This window comes from Candida parapsilosis, contig 005569 (genome assembly GCF_000182765.1).
Source record: "Candida parapsilosis strain CDC317 annotated contig 005569".
NCBI lineage: Eukaryota > Fungi > Ascomycota > Pichiomycetes > Serinales > Debaryomycetaceae > Lodderomyces > Lodderomyces parapsilosis.
Window position 1 is genome coordinate 1023673 of NW_023503278.1, and position 21351 is coordinate 1045023.

The window sequence follows — 21351 nt, forward strand, 5'->3', positions numbered from 1 at the left end:
GCAAGAAAAAACTAAAACCAATCATCAATTGCAAATTGCAACCACTTCACAAACCCACCATATGAACGTCTTAGCCAAAATCAACTGCCTTACTAGTTTGAATCATTTGAGGACAAGGAAGTAGCATATTCACCTGTGGGACAGCTTGCACTCTTGTTGTAGCTACTATTTGATTCATCCAATACTTCAAGATTTGATTTACCCTCAATTTTGGTTGTGCGCAGGTTTTCAATTTCTTCCGCGTCTTCTTCTTCACTCTTTAGCTTGTGTCCTCCAGTAAGAAAATATTCCTTGATATTCCTCACAAACAATGGATGTAAGAGTTCATCGATACCCTCATTGCGAGCAATTTCATATGCACGATCAAATGGGATCCAAACCCCTTTTAAGTTCATTGTACCAACTTTAACAACATCCTTAACCTTTTCGGTTTTCAATATGCCATCTCTCTTGCCTCGCGTCATCTTGGTGACATTGAGCAATTTGGTACAATTTATATAATTATTGTCTTCTCTTCGTGATACCAAAATCTTATTGATTCGTACTTGATAACAGTTTGTGTTCTCTTCTTGCCAACAATAAGTAGCAATGCGGGGCTTGACAATATGTGGTTCCGGTTCCGTTTGTGGTATGCAGCTGCTAATGGAAGTTGCCCTAGAATGTTCTTCATTGCTCGAAAATGTTGATGAGTTTCTGGACTTATTTGTAAGGGTAGACGACACCAGTTGATTCCGTGCCAGCCCAGCCACTGATGGTTTTGGCTTAGCCACCGGTTGTTGGTACTGCCTTTGTGCCGCGTAACCTTGATAATATGTCAGCAGAATCGATGGTGAAGTGTACGGTAAAGATGACTGGGGAAGAGTGGCTTGTGCGTACAGCATAGGACTAGGATTCATGAATGCCTGGTTTAACAGTTGTTGTTGTGGCTGTGGCTGGTGTTGCAGCAGCTGCTGCTGCTGCTGTTGTTGTTGTTGTAGTTGTAGTTGTAGTAGTTGCTGAGGATTTTGGTGGAGTCGCATCTCGTTCTCATCATTTTCCAACCCATTCTTCTCTCCCTGGTACATTATTTGCAGTGAAGTAGAATTGAGCGTCTGGTGTCCATTCTTTGTAGCGTAGGTCTGCTGCTGATTACTTCGTGGCCTGTTTCCTAAATTTGCTGCATAAAAATCTTGCTGTTGAAATATCAGATAGGGACTTTGCAGTGAATAGATTGGTTGGTTGTATTGAGTCTGCGAGGGTACGTATTGTTGTTGTTGTTTCAATGGCGACTCTTGATTGGTTGTCTGTGCTATGGGACTGACCGCCCGATTGAAGCCACTTTGATAATCGGGGTATGCATTGTGGACGATGGAGGACACTGAAGAGGCTGAGTTTAAGAACTCTGCATTCTGTGTCGCTGGATATCCTGCTTGAATAGAATAATAGTTAGAATAGTCCATTAGGTAATTTTGAGGTCCTCTATTCTTGTTCTGAGACGTTGACTGAAACAAATGAGACAATGGAGTCTCCCCACCATTGGGAGTACTTGTCTGTTTTAGAATTTGGGAGTTCTGTTGTTTAGTGGTGCATGTTGATTGTTGTTGCTGCTGTTGTTGTTGTTGCTGCTGCTGTTGTTGTTGATCCAGGGCTTGCAATTTCTCAGGCTCCTGTTGGTGAACGTTCTTTTTCGTGCACAAAGCTAACTGCTCTGCATTAGAATTAGTCACTAGATTTGAGCCATAAAAGGTGGTATTCGAAAGCGGCTCCATAACTTTGCTCATTTATTCACGTGTGTAGTGATTGTGATGTGTAAAAAGTAAGAACGATTTTCGAATCGTGAACACAGAAATCTGTAGTATAAAGATCTAGCACCTGTTCCTGTTCTGTGGATCTCCAAAGGATATCTCAGAAAGAAGATTCAAGCTAATTGTATCAAATGAGAAACTTAAATCACGGGAAATATAAGGATTTAAGGTTTTTGTAAAGCTAACGAACTATCGTGATGAGTTAAAAAACAAAATCTTGAACTTAACCTGAAAATAAAGCCTTATTTTTAAGTAACTATAACACGAGCTTGCGATATTTCTTCACCACAAAGTTCCACAAAGGAGTTGCAATTCTGCGTAATGTCACAAATGTAAACACTAAGAAATATTGAGATTGTGGTTTGGTTTTGTCTCGAAAAGGATACCGACCACATTAAATACCAAATTTGAATAATGAAATCATTCTAATTCTAGCAGCAAATGTAGTTGAGTAGGCTGCCTTTCTTAGGTAACGTATTATATGATTAGTAATGAACTTCATTGTCCGTTGAGCAAATCTAATCAAATTCAAAAGCCTGAATTGACAATCTTTTTCGGCCCAGTTTAAGGAAATAATAATAAGTAAAACACTTATCCAGAAGCAACACAAATAATATTTAATTTTTTTTATTTTGAATAGTGCAATATCCGCTGAAAATTCGGCACACACCACTAAGTGACCCTTGCGCTGGCCAGTTACACCTATTGCATCTTGTTGTTCTATGACGGCTTTCCCCATCACTAGCCCCCATTTTAATCGTAATACAAGATACAACCTGTGTCGTATTACATTTGTTACCCCTTACTCCAAAAGAAGCATCAACATTTGACAGGTGCAAAGCGTGATTTTGCATTTGCAATATTTTGAAGATCCCTCCCCCACTCCCTTTTGCCCAAGTGATGTAACGAATATTATTCCTTTGTAAAGCTAGCAATTATGTAAAGAAAAAGAAATGAACCAGGAAGATCCTGAAAAGAATCGAACCATCCCATGTCTTTTGTGTAAATATGATAGAAATTGTTCCCGATTGACAAGTTAAAGCTGTCTTACTTTGACCCGTTCTAACGAAGACCCTTGTACCGTACACTCTTTGACAGCCCTTTTTGGTATTGTTACCGACGTATTCTTCTCCTGTGTCTAGTTGGGTAGCGAAACTGGCAACTCAATTTGAGACATAATCATACATAGGAAAACTTTTCTTGAATTGAAAAGATCCCCCCAAAGATCAAAAGACTGATCGGCATCATCTGTAAAAGAAATTTAATAGTAAATTCAAAAGTTGTCTCATTTTATCGGGTCCATTGGATTTATTGCATTGATGTGCAGAAAAGTGCATTATTAGCTGACATTGTTTCGCATCGTATTACTGTGTTACCCTTTCCTCCTGTTGAGACTGCACAAAAAGCAAACTGAAATGAGAGTCACTGTTATCCGACCAATGCTTCAGTCTGCATAACTTGAAAACTCCTCTGTGACCGCCATTCTATTACTAAAAAGGCTTCTCTCATCCTTTGATAATTTGTAGTACTGTTTTTTTATTGCCCCTATTGTCGTATAGTCATATACGTTGGATATAGTCATATACGTTTTACTTAGCGGCTCATGCTTCTATTATTATCTTACCCTGTCGTTGCAATAGTTCTTGGAGATGTTTAACCTTTTCAATTCTACCCGCATAATCTCTCATTTTAAACTCAAGATTTTGAAATTTGACGTTAAATAATAGCACGTCAAGGAAAACTCACTTCACTGCACGTATAGATTCTGGGCTATCTCTTGGAATAGATCTGACATGTGATTGAGTCGTATATCATGAAGTAGAATGATTGTGTGGCAGTTGGAATGCAAAACAAAAGACATGGTTGATTTCAAATCTTTCAACATTACGATGAGGGGGGGGGAAGCTTGTCGCTCTTGCCGCTACCATTCGCATCGTGCCAATAACTTTGACACGAGGTGTGTGATGGGGTTGGAAAACTCTCGCTGGAGCTGTTACGAGAATATAAAGATCAATGTCTTCGCATATCCATTGCTCGAGTAATTAGATTACCCTCTCTAATTTCTGATACGAGATTATAAATCTCCACCACATTGGACCTGCATCATGCATCACATAAAAAATTTACAGGCAGATAAGCCAGATCAAGCACCTAGAAGTTCCACTACACACCTCAGCATCTTCCAGTGCGTCACATATTCTTACAGAAACCAGAAAACCACTTCCAAACGTTTTATCAACAATTCCAAATTTCAATTTAGTTGAACTTGAAATTTCTCAATAAAGAGGACACGAAAAACTGGTTTCAGGAATCCCGCAATTGAAAAATTTCTTATCAAAAGTGAATATCACGCGAGTCATCTCAAATCTCCAAACTCCTCTCTATTGTACAATATTCTAAACACATTTTCATCTCCCACATGTCTCTCCCATCACAACAAACAACAGTGAAGATCCCTAAAGAACGACGCCGATCCTTTATGGATTACGGTGGCGCAAACTCGTTCAATAACTTTGCTTCGTCGTTCTCCCGAGCGCAACAATACAGTGGCTCATCATTAATGGAACAATTTGAAGATGGACGCAATGGTTTACTTCGTGGTTACTCAGATCTGCCGTCAAATATACCTGGAGAAGAAGTAGCAATATCACCATTGAATGAAGAAGCAATCATTGATGTTGATGATGATGGTGGTCAGAGGAGTGGAAGAGGATCAGATCGATTGGAGTATTTCCAGTTTCCTAGCCCGGGCGGTGGTGAAAGAGAAGTTAGAGGCGATAGTGAGAGTATGATTGATGAGCTTACTCCATTGGTCCCAACGATATCGAAGCAAGATAGTCACAAGTCATTTATTTCACGAATAGGCAGTTCCACTTTACCTCAAACCGTTTTTAATTCAATAAATACTTTGGTGGGGATAGGCTTATTGTCGATTCCATTTGGATTTAGACAAAGTGGCTGGATAATGGGTATCCTACTACTACTAGGATCAGCAATGAGTACAAACTTCACGGCAAAATACCTTGGCAAAATCTTGAAGCATCATCCACATTTGTTAACCTATGGCGATATAGCATTTGCATATGGAGGAAGATTTTTTGCCATATTAGTGACATTTTTCTTTGTGATGGATTTGATTGGTGCTGCATTGACATTGATTTTACTCTTTACTGATTGCTTTGTCATTATTTGGCCTCACGTTGTTGGATTGAAAGTTTTTATAGTTTCAATTGTGTTTTTCACCAGTTTGTTACCTTTAAACATACTTTCTATATTCAGTTTGATGGGAATCTTAGCTACGATGGGGATCATTTTAATCGTTATAATTTGTGGCTTTATAATCAACGAGACACCCGGATCACTTTTACAGTTTGCACCGACAACATTGTTGCCAACTAATTTTCAAAACTTGTTGTTCAGTTTGGGAATTTTCATGATGCCATGGGGTGGACACCCGGTATTTCCCGAATTGTATCGTGATATGAGACACCCGCAAAAGTTTAGTCATGCAAGTAACGTGGCATTTCTGGTTACGTTTCTGCTTGATTTTGCCATTGGCGCCACTGGATACTTGATGTATGGCCTTCAAGTCGATGATTCCATAATTAAGAGTTTGATGCAAAATGACAATTATCCAACATGGGTCAACAAGGCATTATGCTTAATTATGGGGATATTACCTATTAGTAAACTTCCATTAGTTACAAGACCAATCATTAGTTCTTATGAAAACATGCTCAAGATTGCCCCACGTTACAATGCAAAATCAATGTCAAACAAGGTTGCTCGAGTGTTTGCCAGATTTGTATTTTGTTGTTTGTTATTGTTGGTTGCATTATTGTTTACGTCATTTGGTAAGCTCATGTCGTTTTTGGGAAGTGCCATTTGTTATACTGTTTGTTTAACGTTACCGCTTTTGTTTTATTTGCAATTAAACAAAGCGCAAATTGGAATCATTGAAGGAATTTTGATCAAAATTGGCATTGTCATATCTATATCCTGTGCTGTGTTGGGTACATATGCATCCATAGTCACCAATACAGCAAAATAAGATGGATTCGCATCCTCAGTTATACTTTCATGACTACGAAAATAGCTAATATAAAAACCTTTTTTGTACTTTTATTACCTTTTGCATCCAAAATGGCATTTACATGGATTTGCAAAACCCAATTCACATATACGTAAAAAATAAAGATAAAAACACGAGCGCATAAACATATTTTTCCATCAACCTCTGCAAAAGAATTCACCTACAACTGATCACTCAAAAGCAATGCCATTATTGTTCGTCAGTTCCCTTTCTGTTTTTCAGTTTGTTGCGTGGGCCATGGTAATTGTAGCTTGCATGAGGAACAGCGTATACTGGCCCGGTACACATTGCTGGAGCAGCACCTTGCTGTGCCTGTGCCAAATATTGTGCCATAACTTGAGAACCTGAAGAGCCACACATGCCATTACCCATGGAACCGGGGGGCATTTGCGTTGGCATCGCAGTAGGCATGACTTGCTGGCCTTGGATTACTGGAACATACCTCACATGTGGTGGTGGAGCAAACTGCCCAACTAATTGTGGCAGTTGCGGAATTGCATACATTTGTTGTTGATAAGGGCCAGCCAAATGAGTTTGATGGTGATGAAATGAGCCATTTCTAGACTTTGGTGATGGTTGATATGCTTGGAAACTGCTTGTAGAGCTTGTATGACTCATGAGAGACGGATGATGATTGAACTGGGGTGACGCATACTGCGCGTATGGATGCATCATAACTCCATTATTGATTGACATCGCCGACGAGTTTCTTGATCCTCTTCCATTCCAACTTGCATGGTCATGATAGTAAGGTTGATGATAAACTTTTTGACGTCTATCCTCCAGTCTGTGGGCCTTGTAGCCAAAAGTGTCATTAAAACTGTCATACTTGCCACTAGCATTGGTGGAAACAGTGTCATCAGAGCCAATGATAATGGATACGTCTTCATCGTCATCATCGTCCTCGTATTCCTCTTCGCCCTCCTCATTCTCTTCTGCTACATCAACAACAACTGGTGATTGCCCTGCATCGCCATTTGAATGCTCTTTAATTTCGGTGACCTTGTGTTGACCCATTTTTGGCGCTTGTGTCACATCTGCGTCGGGAGAATCAGCCACCTCCACTCTTGCCTCTTCATCAATGACCCCCGAATCTTGTAACAACTCTTTGTGCTTATCATCATCCCCAACCGATTCAACGGTATTCTTTTCTGATTCCTTGATGATTCCAAAAACCTTAGCCGCTTCGTCGTCAATAACACCTTCCCGTTGGTCCAATTGTTCTCGTTTTAAATCATCATCACGGTCATTAACCTGTTTGTTATTTCCACTCTTTTTGCCTTTCTTTGATTTCCCCACACAAGCATGTAATTGGTCCTGGTATTGATGATATGTAGAGCCTAAGCTTTTGTCAAAATTTTTTCTAAAAGAAAACTTTGGTGGGTTTCCACATCGATCTTTTCCAAAGTTAACCTTGAAAAGTTTATACTTTTGATAAAGTGCAGTTGCCGCTGCTTGATCACCACGAAGCAGTTTGGTCAAATTGATTACTGCAATGGGCTCCTCGCACTCAAATGCATGTACAACCTTGATGGCATCTGAAATGTTCAAGAAATTTAAAAACGCACATTCTTTATTGTGGTAAAAGTTGATTTGCTCTAATCCACCAATACGCGAAAAGTCCAGTCTCAACTCATCTTCGCTTGGTATAATTGGCTTGCGTGTAGTTTCATCTTCAACTTGACCATTTCGAAGTCCTAGGTAAACATTTCTTGAAGCCCCTGCAGTTACAGCAAGGGCAATTTCTCTCAGTACTGGACCGCTATGCTTTTTTGCCCACCCGACGCTAACATCTGTTCCGTGGATAACCAATTGGTGCAATACTTGATGATTCATAAAGAATTTAAACGCAATATTGGCATCAACAAATGTAACAAAGCACATTCTTCTTTCTGGAAAATGATTTATTGACTCAACCAAGCCTCCTGCCCTTAAATTGTTTGCAATTTCCTCAATTGTTGTATGAGGATGCAAATTGCCCAAGTGTATTGCCCTGTTACCAGTATTGATGGGATCTGGATTGTAATTTGACACAAATGACGAGTTGGAATGTAACCCAAACGGCGAGTCTGTCGTGAATGGAATATGTACAAACTGCGGCGTTGCATTCAATTGTCTTGCATCAGACGATATCATTGAATAAACACCATTACTAGCAATTGAAGCTTGTGCATGCGCTTCGTGTTCATTGCAAGGGTCACCAGATGACAATGCATAAGTGTCACAAATGATGGGTGATGCATTTTCAATGTCAGAAGAATTGGGACTAACAGGGTCAATTATATGCACGTCGGCTGGTGGTGGCTGCTGTTCTGGAGAGTCAATAATACTACCAACTTCAGAACTGTTGCCCAATGGACCCTCCTCTGCAATTAGTCCGCAACTTCCATTTTCCGTAAAACTCTTCTTCATCAGTCTTCCGTTTCCCTCTGTAGGAGGTGGTTGGTTGTCTTCAAGTTCATGTCTATATTCAACGAGTGTTTTATCGCACCTGTCATTATGGAAAATTGCCAGGATAAAATGAATACCATACTTGGAGTTGACATCATATAAATCATTTGATGAATCACGTTTCTTTTTGGTGATGGTGTCAACTTCGCCATCACAACCAGCACCACCGCGTCTTTTTTCCGAGTCATGGACGATCCTCTTGTTATAGTCTTCATAAGTTTTTACTGAAGCATCAATCGAAGTGAAATGAACTGTAGCTGCGCCTAAAAGTGTCATCTTTGAGTCGTCACCCGCAACATCTCCTTCTTCATCCTTCCCCGGTATATCCAACTCAATTTCAAAGCTTTCAACGTCACCAAACTTCTCGCATTGAGTTGAAATATAGTGTTTCAAGTGGGTTAATCTAGCATCAGCAGTTGTGTCGTCCAGCAATACATCCTTAATACTGAATGAGATTTTCAAACATCGCGTTGCTTTATGGTCAATAATGTAGTTTAAATTTTTCAATTTGATATAATCTTGTTTGGGAGGGGCATTAGCATATTGGGGTTTGTTCATGTCACAAAGTGTAATTTTCAAATGTTGCGATCGCAAAGACAGCCTCAACTTGTTTAAGTTTGATGAGTTTTTGGCATATTTCAAGTAAAACATCACTGATGTTTTGGAATTGATAAATGATATTGTGCAGTTTTTGTTTGATTTGATGTCGTTTGAGCCATTGTTGTCAAGAGAACGTGGTGGAGTTTTGGTGAACAATTTGACATATTCAATAGGACCAAAATCAATATGGTCCAACAAATCATGTAATGTCATATCATCAGCAATATTTCGCAAAATAACCGTTCTCGAAAGATTCAAATGCTCGAGATTATGTTCTGATACAGGAGCTGAGCCATTGATTTGACTAGTTGGGTTGTGAGTTGAAGTGCCATTTGTAATCTTCTGGGCAGCATCTTGCCCATGCTCATGAACATTCTGGTGCTGATACTGGTGCTGGGGATGTTCCGGGTGATGTTCCTGGTGGTGCTGACTGCTATTATTACGATGTTGATGGCCCCTATTGCGACTCCTTGAATATGACCCATGTGAGTTTGCTAAAGAAACTTGTGAGTTGCGGAGTGATGAATGGTGAGATATCGGTGGAAAGTATTGAGCTGATGGTGGTGGGGTGAAATATGGCGTACTAACAAACAAATTCGATGGCAACATTGACTGACCATAACTCATATCTAAAGGTGTCATTGGTGAAGGGGGTACACCTCCGTTCATTCCTGGGACATTGATATACCGTTGAACGTTTAATGGAGTCGCTGCGTTTCCTCCTACCCCTCCACCTCCTCCATTTCGGTGCATATTGTTATAAAACACTTGTTGATACATTGTCTCAAAGGAGAAGATATGCCAAAATGTAGGGCAAAGTAGATACTAGGTGTAAAGTTGGTATAAAGTGCAGTAACAACAACAACAACAACAATAACAACTCGGTATTTCTAAAGGGACAAAAGGTGAGTTGCCTCTAGTTTTGCTAGTGGTTGGTACAGATTTGTTGAAAAAAAAAAAAGATGGTATCTAGTAGCGAATGTGTTGATTTTTCTTTTTTATCTTGACGTGTGTGATGGAGGTGGTGTGGGTGGTATGTGTATGCCTGTGTGTGATGTATGGTGTGTGTGTCTGTGTGTGTGGTATTGTATTATACAGAGAGTGTGTTTCAAGAAATTTAAGGAAAAATTTGGTTATGAAAAAAAAAAAAAAAAAAAAAAGCTACACAATACACAACGCAAAACAAACAAACAATACGAACACACCAACCACTCCTTTTTTGTCTGTTGATTTTTTTTTTTTTAATTTATTTATTTATTTATTTATTTTTTTAATTTATTTTTTAATTTATTTTTGCCTCAAGTTGGAAACATAAACACATCCTTAAGCTAAATGTGTAACAACATATTGATTGAAGATGTATCTTTCATATAGACTAAAAACTATAGGACATCCGTATTTCTTAAACTCTATTGATTGAAGAGTGGGTAACGAACGGATACATTAAAGTGAATGTGTAGTATGCTCTTATGTTTGTTGCTATTTTTAGAGTTCTTGTCTCAAAAAAAGTGTGTAACATAACTAGTTGACACATACAGACTGAAGCAACAAACACACACACACACACACACACACACACACACACACACACACACACAAATGATTTCCCTTTGTTAACGAGGAAATCAAAACAAGAGATTGAACCAACACCAGTACTCCGACAGCATTACGATTGTTACTGAATTGTGTCGCTTTGTATCCTCTATTTTTTTTTTGCTTTTGGTATCACAAAACACCATGCACTAGTAATCAAGTATTGGTTTCCTTATTGCAAACAATATAACATGTGTGTGTGTTATTGTTTATTCTCTTTCACTTTTTTTTTTTTTTTTCCTTATTGTTTGCAAAGCCTATTTCTGTGTTTCAAACTTCCCCTCTCATAACCATTGGAGAAAAAAGTATTACTTCAATGAGTCCAATCCATATGGTTAATGGTTATCCACATGTGGTTGTAACGTAAACCTCCATAACACATCTTTGAAAAAAAAGCTTTTGGTTAAACACCTCTATTTTGTGTTGGGAACGACAACGAATTGAAACACGTCCTTTGCCTTTTTTCAACCATTTTGAAATAATATTATCCTTCGCCTTGAAAACAGTCTTTTCTCTCTTTGCGTATTTCAATGCAATGATAATATTATGATTTGCGTATACATGTGATGCATGTGGGTTCTTTTCCTCACGCGTTTTACCCAATAGCAGCAAACCCAAACTTTGTCAAAATTTCAAAAGTCGGTATTTTTTGATAGGCTTCCTTTGGTTGCAGCAAGCGTGTAGAGAGAAGTAAGTTCATCTCTTGAAAAGCAATGCAGAAAGCTCCCCCTTGAAACTTACTATGTGTGTATGGCTTCGAAAAAAAAAACAATATACGCTTCAAATAGACCCTCTCAAAAACACAAAACAAGTAAAGCATGCATTCATCGTTACGAACCCAGGCCCCAATAATAATGGGAGTAAGCCGACACGCGCGACGCTTGTACAATCATTTTCCTTTGTAACCCACCACCATGTTCTGCCCACCTTCCCTTGCGTTGCATTTTCTTTTTCGCTTTTGCATGATGGTGTTGGGGGTTAGGTGCATGAAATAACCCAAAATAGCATATCGTACTTCAAAAATTACATAGGCTAGACAGACGATACATGAAAATTTGAACTTATTCATGGACCATGCCTATGTCAACTGTAGTATAATGCCAACTAAATTGTTTTGGCCTTGACGGGTGCCCCCTTTTGAATCCCAAAACACATGACACAGGTTACCACAGCAGTCCACCTTCCTGCAAAGCTAAATCAGATTCAGGATCTTGCGAGAAGAGGGCTTCAAACAAGTTCGCAAAGTTCAAACTAGTCCAGGCACTTTTGTGTACGAGGGATTTTGGCTGTCTATATTCTCGATGCGGAAAATCTTCACTTACTCATAGTAATTAAATCAATCGCCATAAGCACTGGAACTGTAAGTGGGTAATAAAAGTGATTTTTGTGTGGTGCAACTTGTAGTTTCCTGAATGTAGTGATTGGCATAGAGTTCAACTTCCCTTCCCTGAGTGGTTTTTTTTGATTCTTTTCCATCACTTTGTTGCAAAATTTTAAAAACTCGAGAGAGGAGCTACTTCCACTAGACCATGCATTCAAAAATAGGAAAAAGTGGAGCAAGATCAAGTATCAAGTTTGACTTCGTTCGTGGCTGCTGAGTGTGTGATCCTGGAACAGCTAATTCACTATGTCAACTCGGGCCATCCCTTGAAACACATTTAAGGCATTGTCGTTAATTCTTATTTTACGACACTTTACCTTTGCGACTTTAAAAATTAGAATTTCATCTCATCTAGTGTACGCTACCATGTTCAATCAATTTTTTTATGTCCTCATACTTTATTGCTGCTTATTCTTCTTGTCCAAATCAACTTTTTTTAATTTTTTTTCTCCCTCTTCCATCGAAAGAAAAACAAAACCAAAAGAAAAAAAATTCAATCTTTTGAATCAAAAAAAAGGGAGGTTTTCCATTCATCGTATTTTCCTCAATACATCATAATCAGATACTATTAATAGAGATAAACCCCAAATCAATCATGGCACAAGAAGTTCCTACTTTCAAATTAGTTCTCGTTGGTGATGGTGGTACTGGTAAAACCACATTTGTCAAGAGACATTTAACTGGTGAGTTTGAAAAAAAATACATTGCCACCTTGGGTGTTGAAGTTCATCCTTTGGGATTCCACACCAATTTTGGTGAATTGAAATTCGATGTCTGGGACACTGCTGGTCAAGAAAAGTTTGGTGGATTAAGAGATGGTTATTATATCAATGGTCAATGTGGTATCATTATGTTTGATGTTACTTCAAGAATTACCTACAAAAATGTTCCTAATTGGCACAGAGACTTGGTGAGAGTTTGTGAAAACATCCCAATTGTATTGTGTGGTAACAAAGTTGACGTTAAAGAACGTAAAGTTAAAGCCAAGACCATCACTTTCCATAGAAAGAAGAATTTGCAATATTATGACATTTCCGCTAAATCCAACTATAATTTCGAAAAACCATTTTTGTGGTTAGCTAGAAAATTGGTTGGTAACCCACAATTGGAATTTGTTGCTTCTCCTGCATTGGCTCCACCAGAAGTTCAAGTTGACTCTGACTTGATGCAAAAATACCAACAAGAAATGGAACAAGCTACTGCCTTGCCATTGCCTGATGAAGATGATGCTGATTTGTAAACACACACAGGGAAAGAGAAGGCGACAATACGTGTTTGGGGTATTGGTTGAGCTTTTGTAGCTTTGAGCTCCTTTTAGAAGGTTGTTTATGGATTTAATGTACAACTACAAGAAAGAGAGAAAGAATGTAAGTTGAAGAATGTGAGTGGAGTGAAGCTTGTTGGTGTTTTAATTTTTTTTTCAAAAGTTATATAGTTTATATAGTTTCAGATACAATTGAGAATTTTATATCTATTAGATGCAGTGGTTGCCAATGCTTGAACATTGGAATATATTTGATGTCGGTTGATCACGTCATCGTTAGACGATATAGTGGGTACTCAACTTTGATTCGGACCCTTTTATGTGGTAATGTTTCATCAACATCATTGCACGTATTGGCCACCATCACTATAAAAGTTTTTACATAACCTCCACTGGAGTATGCTTCCCCATTCTTCACCTTTGAATCCTTTGAATTGCGAGTTGAGTTTCCCGCATTGTATTATAAATCGCAGGAGGTGGAGGTGGGAACCCGCTCAAATGAGGAGGCGGAGGAAGCATGAATCCTTCTTCTTCTTCGCCATCTTCTTCATTGTTAATGTCCCCACTTTTCCTGTCTGCACTAGCACTTGCTCTCAGATCAATATCCATACCATCTTTGTCTCCCCTCCTGTCAGGTGCTTGCCAGTAGCCATTACTTTGATTCTTGATATCGTTACCTCCAGGTATACCTTTATTCAATTTATCAAATGTTATTTCATATATTAGCTCTTGTGGATTCCATTCACCAGTCTCTTTAGCTTTGAATTCGTAATAGTCACAATAGTATTTAATATGATGTTTTCCCATCAAGTGTGATTTCCGAACACTCATCGTGTCATGAGTCAAATATGACTTGCAGTAATCACAATAATATTTCGGCATGGTAATATACAGGGGAGGACTGGGGATTTGATACTTCCTTTGGGTGTATATCGACCACTTAGATGTCAAGTTATGGGTCCTTTTTCGAAGCGGTCGGTGTTTCGTTATCTTGATATAGTATCACGTGAATCCATAATTTCTCTCTGTCCAATTGAATTACAAGATTCTCTAATTGCGAGGATTAAAATTGAGGTCCAATACACTACCATTATTAGGTGATGAAAAAAAAAAAAGAATAGGAAAAACAGAGGTGGAAAAAAAGGTCGTCAGAAACAGTTCAACGATATCATATAATTATAGATCAACAGAGGAAAACATGTTCAGACCAATTGCCGTATGTATAGGAAGTGCCAGCAGATACGGGAGGGGCTTTCATGTTCTGGAGTTGGCTATTGGAAATATCAATTTGACAAGACGATGTTAGAGGTGTAGAAAGAAGGCTTTAGCGACGACAAGCGTGAGAATATGCTAAGGAAGCTAATTGGGACACATGGGGGTGATTTAATTCACCACTGTCTTGTTGCGGCTATGTTGTTGACTTATTTTAATTCAAATCCACGCTCAAAAAGAGAGCCATTGCGAACCCCCGTCCATAATGCACCATACCAGACTTATACTAACTCCTCCTCTAGCGTATATCATCAAGAAGATTGTTTTCAATCACTCCTAGAAGATCAAACTTGATTGGAGACTTGTATGTCCAAAACATTAGACAATTCAAACCACAAGCCCTTTCACAAGAAGAGATTGATTCCGCAGTTAAGAAGTTTCAATTACCAGGTAAACCAACCATTCCACAAATTCACGAATTGTCAACTGAACAAGTTAAAGAGTATGAGCAAAATGAAGTTGAAGCTGAGGCTGCACAACCAACTGAAGCTAATTCTGAAACTAAACCAGATGAAGATTGGTTTGTTTTTGATGAAGTTGAAGCTGAAGGACATTAGATTTTTTGCTGGTTGTTTTGAATGATTGGCAAGAATGTAAATTGAGAAAGCTGAAAGCGCTGTTGTTTCGATGGCTCAATTTGTATACTGAAGTATAGAAACGGAAATGATTATATATTCATTGTTTTGAGGGCAATCGGACAGCATACTGTAGTCAAGTAGAGAAATTTGAGTTATTTTCAACCGAATGGCTATACACGGAACTCGTCTGTAGGTATTCACGGACTCTCGAATCTCTACTACTATAGATTGATGAACATATCTTTTAGTATCGTAGATGTTAATTTTCAATGCACCAAAATGCTTCTTTTTACCTTTTGTGTAAAATGAGAAAATCAAAACAAAACAAAACCCTAAAACCAGTTTAAAACTTAATTGCAAGAAACCCCAATTCATATTCCCCTTACATGACACCGCCCTCAGAGAAGACAGACAGTGTGTCAAGAGTAAAGGCACTAGCTGCGCTTGTTAACGCTACATTGGAATCACGAGCATATATCGATACAAAGTTATTATTCCCCAGTATTAACTGGTCTTATCTTGTATCAGATCAAATCAAAAACAACCCCAACATTGCTGACGTGGAGACTACCGAGACAATTTGCCAAAACGATGAAAATATTCTCCGTGTGATTCATGAGTTGATTTTGAGTATCGATAAGAATCGTCATCGCCAGAAAAAGCTCAATGAAACATTATTGGCAAAAGATCGCCAGATAGATGATTTAAATCGTCATGTATTGACACTAGAAAAGAAGTTGGCTAGCAAAGAACATAAGAGTCGGGATTCACTCATAGACCATACTTTGTTAACCAAACAGGTTGAACATCTAAGTAGGACCAATAAGTTGCAACTGAAAAATGTCAAAACATTGACGACATCAAATAAGGATCTACAAGCAAAATATCGAGTTGAATTGAAACGCAAAAATTTAGAAATCAGCAATTTAAAAAACAAGTTACTTGAAAAGAGAAGTTTGAGCTCAACTATTGAATATGGAATACCACTAACACCATCGCTGCGACCAACAACAACAACAATAAATCTTAGCGATCAAGTAGTCAACGATAAAGAGATTTACAACAATACCCCCATCATTGACAACAATTCGAATCTAGGGATATCTTTTGATAACGTTGAGCTTGCCAAGATTCAAAAAATCGTTCGCGATGATTCGTCAGAATATATCAAATCACTAACAATGATTATTGAGAGCATCACTGGTGAAAATTATAAATTGACAAATTTCATTCACCACGTTAAGAATTACTTGTCAATGGTTAATTTACAAATTACAAATTACAAGGGTGCTGAACTAGACTTGGGGATCCCTGCGCCATCCGATATGATTGACTTGAAACAAATAAATGACATGGATGAAACTGTGGTGCAAAAGTATTATAATGAGATTGATAATTCTGAAGTGGTGGAGTTGCCCTTGGTGAATGAATTTTATAAATTGTATCACAACTTGAAACAAATGTTGGAATTGGTGGCTAATATTGGAATTGACCAAGAAGCTCAAAAAGTTATTGATAACCTTCGACAGGATCTTAAAGTGACAAAAGAATGTTTACAAGATTCATTGGAAATGAATGAAAAATGGAAAAAGATTGCTAGAAAGAGAGAAGATACGTGAAGTAGAGCAGGAATATACTATTAGCTATGATGAAGTTTTCTTAGCAAAAAAGGAAAGATAAATCAATCGATAACAACCCCCTTTCTCGATCCTCTTGCAATAGTTTCCTCCAGAGTAACCACATTCAAAGGGAAGTCTCTTGTAAGAGAGTTTATGTCATATTTCAACTCTTCCCGATGTTTCCACATCAACTCTTGCGATGTGGATGCTTTGAGATAGGTATTTGATAGCATCCCTGTGCAATACAACTTCTTGTACCAAACATCAGCCCTTGCCACTGTCAATTCTTGGGCACGACTATCTTGCAGTGAATCATTCAGCAGTGATTCACTCAAGTTTGCTAGATCAATTGCACCTTCATCGGGGATCGTTTGTGTTTCAGCAGGATTCGAGCTTCGTTCGTCTGGATTGTCACAGTTGGAGTCTTCTTCTAATACAAAAAACTTGTTAATTCGAATCAAATCACCTGGTTGCAACAAAGGAAAATCAAAATCTCTAACACCAACAAATGGTCTGAAAACAATGACATGATCCCCAACATTAATAAAGCCATCAGAGAGTGGATCTGAAACTTTACGAATTAATTTCACCCTGTCTATGTTTTGAACAGCTTCCCTTTTACTAACTTGCGGAATAGGTGTTATGGGTGTTGGTTGAACTTGAGCTGACTCAAAAATAGACGAAGTTGTGGCCGGATGCGCAATAATTGTTGGATTGGCAACTTGTTTATCATCCGTGTCAAGTTCAACATCTTCCTCTTCTTCTTCTGCTTCTTTATTAGCATTTGTCGCAACAGCATCAGTAGACGTTCCAAGTATTTCAAATCTAGAAAGATTGATTGCTGAGTCGTACTCTAAGGATTGATTCTGCCCAGTGGCATCGAACTTTTCGTAAGCACTTCCAAATTCTTTCAAACTCTCAACGGTCTCATCCCTAGTTCGAGGAATATCCCTCACTTGATGGAGTTGAGGATCATGAATTGCATTCTCATCTAATGCAATCCGATCGCTCTCCGAATCAGGGACTTCCTCAGTGGATTCATGTTCACTTGGTTGGTTCTCATGCACGTCGTTATGGTTTCTTTCTAGGACAGAAGAACCCATTGGATAACTATCCAATGCAATATTTGATCCATTCGTGGTGGATCTACGGCTTCTCAGATGATCTACAGTAGAGTCGTTTTGCAGCTCCAAGTCAGCAGAAACTCTTGATTGATCAAAAACCTTTTGTCTTTGACGAGTCTTGATTGACAAGATATGTAAATACCAGTATGGATCTGTGAGTGACGTAACCATGAGTAAGGTGAACACGGTCAATGACAATGTAATGATCAATAGAATGAGAAGTGCTGTATCTGAACCAGACATTGTACATAACACACTGATTGGAAGCGGTGTCTGGTATGTGGATGGATTTGAGTCTGGTGTGTTGTTTGTGTGTGTGTGTGTGTGTGTGTGTGTGTATAAATTTTGGTTGCAAATAATTTCTTCATTCTTCTCCCCCTGTCTTGTTTCTTTCTCCCTTCCCCCTTGTCTCCCACAGTACACTACTCTTTCAACCCATTCAAGTCAACTTTTGCAGTCTTTACAAACTGGTCAAACTCCTCATCTTCGTCAATAATACTAAGCTCTTCAATTAACGTTTGTTCTTGTTGTAATCGCATGGCTTTTTCATCTTCTTTTGCTTCATCCAATGTCCGATACTTTCTGTTTGATTTCTTTGTCTTACTCTGTTTTACTTTTTGGGCCCTCTCAGTTAATACAGCATTCCTACTAGTCTTTGGATTGTATAAATCATCCAACTTCAATGCCAAAATCTCCCTCGCCTTTTTCCGGTTTTGTTCCTGAGACCTTGTCGCTTGACAAGTAACTACTATTCCAGTTGGCTTGTGAGTCAACTGCACTTTTGAGTTTGTCTTGTTGATCTTTTGTCCACCAGGACCTCTACCACCTTTAATGAAACTCTCTTCAATTTCTTCTTCTTTGATCAACCACTTTGGTCGAGGAGGGAGTTTGTTTTTTTTCGGAATAGCATTAAGAGCGCGAGCAGTTGTGAAAAGTCTCGTTGGATATCGCAACATGTAGGACTGAGTCTTTTTCGTTTTTGCTTGTGCCTAATCATCTGATGGAGCAGATGGAATGCGATCCTTTTGTGCTACCACATGTAGATACGCTACCAGGTCCCATTTCAAAAAGAATGTTTGTGTAACGCGTGTAAACAAACAAATGTTACACAAAAATGCAGATTTTGAATAATTTAACTCAATTGGGATAAATAATAGTATACGATTACACGTTATTTTTTTTATAAAAATTTATCACAGTTCATTCTCAGTTTCCTCCTCCTTATTCACCAAGATCCCACTATTCAACATTCATTTCTTTGCTTGTGGAACTAGAATCGAATCAGCACTAAACTCTTCAGAGAACTATAGACAATATCTCATTGATTCTCATTCACACGGAAATTATGTCATTTGAACGTCCAAGCGTGTACTCAGCGCCAGTCTTGCAAGGTGAAAGTCCAAGTGATGACTCTTTCAACCAGATTACCAAAGCGTTTCGTAAATTTATATTAGAATTTAGGTTAGATTCACAATTCATTTACAGAGATCAATTACGTGAAAACTTGTTGATCAACAACTACTTTCTCAAAGTGGATAGTGAACACCTTATTGGATTTAATGAAGAGTTGAACAAAAAATTAACGGATGACCCGTCTGAAATGATTCCACTTTTTGAGGTTGCCATAACTGATATTGCTAAGAGAATAGCCTACTTGTCAAAAGATGAAATTCCAACCAATTTTCCAACTTGCCAATTAATCTTGTATTCACAAGCCAACAAAGTCTCAATAAGACACTTGGACTCTGAACACATTTCTAAAATTGTTAGAGTGAGTGGTATCGTTATTTCTGCCTCCGTTTTGTCATCAAGAGCTACTGAAGTGCAATTGATTTGTCGTCAATGTAAGCACACCATGCAGTTGAAGGTCAAGTCTGGTTTTGGTCCTATCCAGTTGCCTAAATGCCAGAGCCCTCACAATATAGACCCCAATTCAACTCAAGAAAAATGCCCCCAGGATTCATATGTTATCGACCACGATAAATCTCATTTTGTTGATCAACAAGTACTAAAGTTACAAGAATGTCCCGACATGGTTCCTGTAGGTGAAATGCCGCGTCACATTTTGTTGCAAAGTGATAGGTACTTGACTAATCAGGTTGTACCAGGTACAAGAGTAACTGTTGTTGGTATATACTCAATTTTTCAATCCAAACAAAGAGCAGGTAATAGCAGCGCTAGCAATGTTGCCATACGTAATCCTTATTTGAAAGTCCTCGGAATCCAAACAGATATTGACAATGGTGCTAATGGGCAAGGTATCACCTTTAGTGAAGAAGAGGAAGAAGAGTTTTTAAAATTGTCAAGAATGTCAAACTTGTACGAGGTATTTGCCAATTCGATTGCCCCTTCAATTTACGGGAACCTGGATATCAAAAAGGCAATCACGTGTCTCTTGATGGGTGGGTCCAAAAAGATTCTTCCAGATGGAATGAGGTTGAGAGGAGATATCAATGTCTTGTTGTTGGGTGATCCGGGTACAGCTAAATCTCAATTGTTGAAATTTGTTGAAAAAATTGCCCCCATTTCGGTGTATACCTCCGGTAAAGGTTCATCTGCCGCTGGTTTAACTGCTTCTGTGCAAAGGGATCCTCAAACTAGGGATTTCTACTTGGAAGGAGGTGCTATGGTGTTGGCTGATGGTGGGGTTGTGTGTATCGATGAGTTTGATAAAATGAGAGATGAAGATAGAGTGGCCATTCACGAAGCCATGGAACAGCAAACGATTTCTATTGCCAAGGCTGGTATTACAACAATCTTGAACTCTCGAACATCAGTCTTGGCTGCCGCTAATCCAGTATTTGGAAGATATGACGAATTCAAATCACCTGGAGAAAACATTGATTTTCAAACGACCATCTTGTCGAGATTTGATATGATCTTCATTGTCAAAGACGATCACAACGAGAGTAGAGATCTTTCCATAGCTCATCATGTTATGGATGTTCATGCTGGTGGCAAAACACAAGAATTGCAACAAGAAGGTGAGATTCCAGTGGAGACAATGAAGAGGTATATTCAATACGTCAAATTGAGGTGTGCGCCACGTTTAACCGCTGAAGCTTCCGAGAGGTTATCGTCTCACTTTGTATCCATCAGAAGAAGATTACAAATCAATGAAAAAGAAATGAATGAAAGATCGTCAATTCCTATCACCGTTCGTCAATTGGAAGCTATCATTCGTATAACAGAATCCTTGGCCAAATTGAGATTGAGTCCAGTAGCCACTGAAGAACACGTTGAAGAAGCTATTAGGTTGTTTACTGCGTCTACTATGGATGCTGTTGATCAAGGCTTTGGAAACAGCGCTGATGCTAATTTGAATGCCGAAATCAAAAAGGTCGAGCAAGAATTGAGAAGAAGGTTACCGATTGGATGGTCTACTGCTTATAGAACTTTGAGAAAGGAGTTTGTCGATTCAGGTAAAGCTAGCAGCTCGGCATTGGAAAAGGCTTTGTATATTATGGAGAGACATGAAGTTATCAAGTTTAGACACCAAGGTCAAAATATACTCAGAGTCGGTGTTTAGCGCTACAACAGGTTCTTCAATTTTAATAGTGGATATTAGACGTGTGTATTATAATTTTACATA

General features: G+C 38.6%; 10 protein-coding genes across 10 annotated transcripts; 5 read left to right on the top strand and 5 right to left on the bottom strand. All coding sequences in view use genetic code 12, as the record gives it.

Moving 5' to 3' along the window:
* Positions 1-92: 92 nt before the first annotated feature.
* EFH1 (KilA-N domain-containing transcriptional regulator EFH1) lies at positions 93-1760 on the bottom strand (the record flags this gene model as incomplete). The annotated part of the gene is made up of 1 exon (XM_036812509.1): positions 93-1760. The coding sequence occupies one exon, from the start codon at positions 1758-1760 to the stop codon at positions 93-95; it is 1668 nt and encodes a 555-aa protein (XP_036663610.1).
* Positions 1761-4203: 2443 nt separating this feature from the next.
* On the top strand, positions 4204-5835 carry AVT1 (Avt1p; the record flags this gene model as incomplete). The annotated part of the gene is made up of 1 exon (XM_036812510.1): positions 4204-5835. One exon carries the CDS (start codon positions 4204-4206, stop codon positions 5833-5835), a length of 1632 nt encoding a protein of 543 aa, XP_036663611.1.
* Positions 5836-6066: 231 nt separating this feature from the next.
* CPAR2_104680 (uncharacterized protein) lies at positions 6067-9597 on the bottom strand (the record flags this gene model as incomplete). Its single annotated transcript, XM_036812512.1, has 1 exon — positions 6067-9597. One exon carries the CDS (start codon positions 9595-9597, stop codon positions 6067-6069), a length of 3531 nt encoding a protein of 1176 aa, XP_036663612.1.
* A 2900-nt stretch (positions 9598-12497) lies between these two features.
* On the top strand, positions 12498-13142 carry GSP1 (Ran GTPase; the record flags this gene model as incomplete). Its single annotated transcript, XM_036812513.1, has 1 exon — positions 12498-13142. The coding sequence occupies one exon, from the start codon at positions 12498-12500 to the stop codon at positions 13140-13142; it is 645 nt and encodes a 214-aa protein (XP_036663613.1).
* A 438-nt stretch (positions 13143-13580) lies between these two features.
* On the bottom strand, positions 13581-13997 carry CPAR2_104700 (uncharacterized protein; the record flags this gene model as incomplete). Its single annotated transcript, XM_036812514.1, has 1 exon — positions 13581-13997. One exon carries the CDS (start codon positions 13995-13997, stop codon positions 13581-13583), a length of 417 nt encoding a protein of 138 aa, XP_036663614.1.
* Positions 13998-14364: 367 nt separating this feature from the next.
* ATP14 (F1F0 ATP synthase subunit h) lies at positions 14365-14995 on the top strand (the record flags this gene model as incomplete). Its single annotated transcript, XM_036812515.1, has 2 exons — positions 14365-14382; positions 14681-14995. 2 exons carry the CDS (start codon positions 14365-14367, stop codon positions 14993-14995), a joined length of 333 nt encoding a protein of 110 aa, XP_036663615.1.
* A 407-nt stretch (positions 14996-15402) lies between these two features.
* On the top strand, positions 15403-16635 carry CPAR2_104720 (uncharacterized protein; the record flags this gene model as incomplete). Its single annotated transcript, XM_036812516.1, has 1 exon — positions 15403-16635. The coding sequence occupies one exon, from the start codon at positions 15403-15405 to the stop codon at positions 16633-16635; it is 1233 nt and encodes a 410-aa protein (XP_036663616.1).
* Positions 16636-16697: 62 nt separating this feature from the next.
* CPAR2_104730 (uncharacterized protein) lies at positions 16698-18002 on the bottom strand (the record flags this gene model as incomplete). The annotated part of the gene is made up of 1 exon (XM_036812517.1): positions 16698-18002. One exon carries the CDS (start codon positions 18000-18002, stop codon positions 16698-16700), a length of 1305 nt encoding a protein of 434 aa, XP_036663617.1.
* A 179-nt stretch (positions 18003-18181) lies between these two features.
* CPAR2_104740 (uncharacterized protein) lies at positions 18182-18715 on the bottom strand (the record flags this gene model as incomplete). The annotated part of the gene is made up of 1 exon (XM_036812518.1): positions 18182-18715. The coding sequence occupies one exon, from the start codon at positions 18713-18715 to the stop codon at positions 18182-18184; it is 534 nt and encodes a 177-aa protein (XP_036663618.1).
* Positions 18716-19104: 389 nt separating this feature from the next.
* On the top strand, positions 19105-21288 carry CDC46 (MCM DNA helicase complex subunit; the record flags this gene model as incomplete). Its single annotated transcript, XM_036812519.1, has 1 exon — positions 19105-21288. The coding sequence occupies one exon, from the start codon at positions 19105-19107 to the stop codon at positions 21286-21288; it is 2184 nt and encodes a 727-aa protein (XP_036663619.1).
* Between the last annotated feature and the right edge of the window lie 63 nt (positions 21289-21351).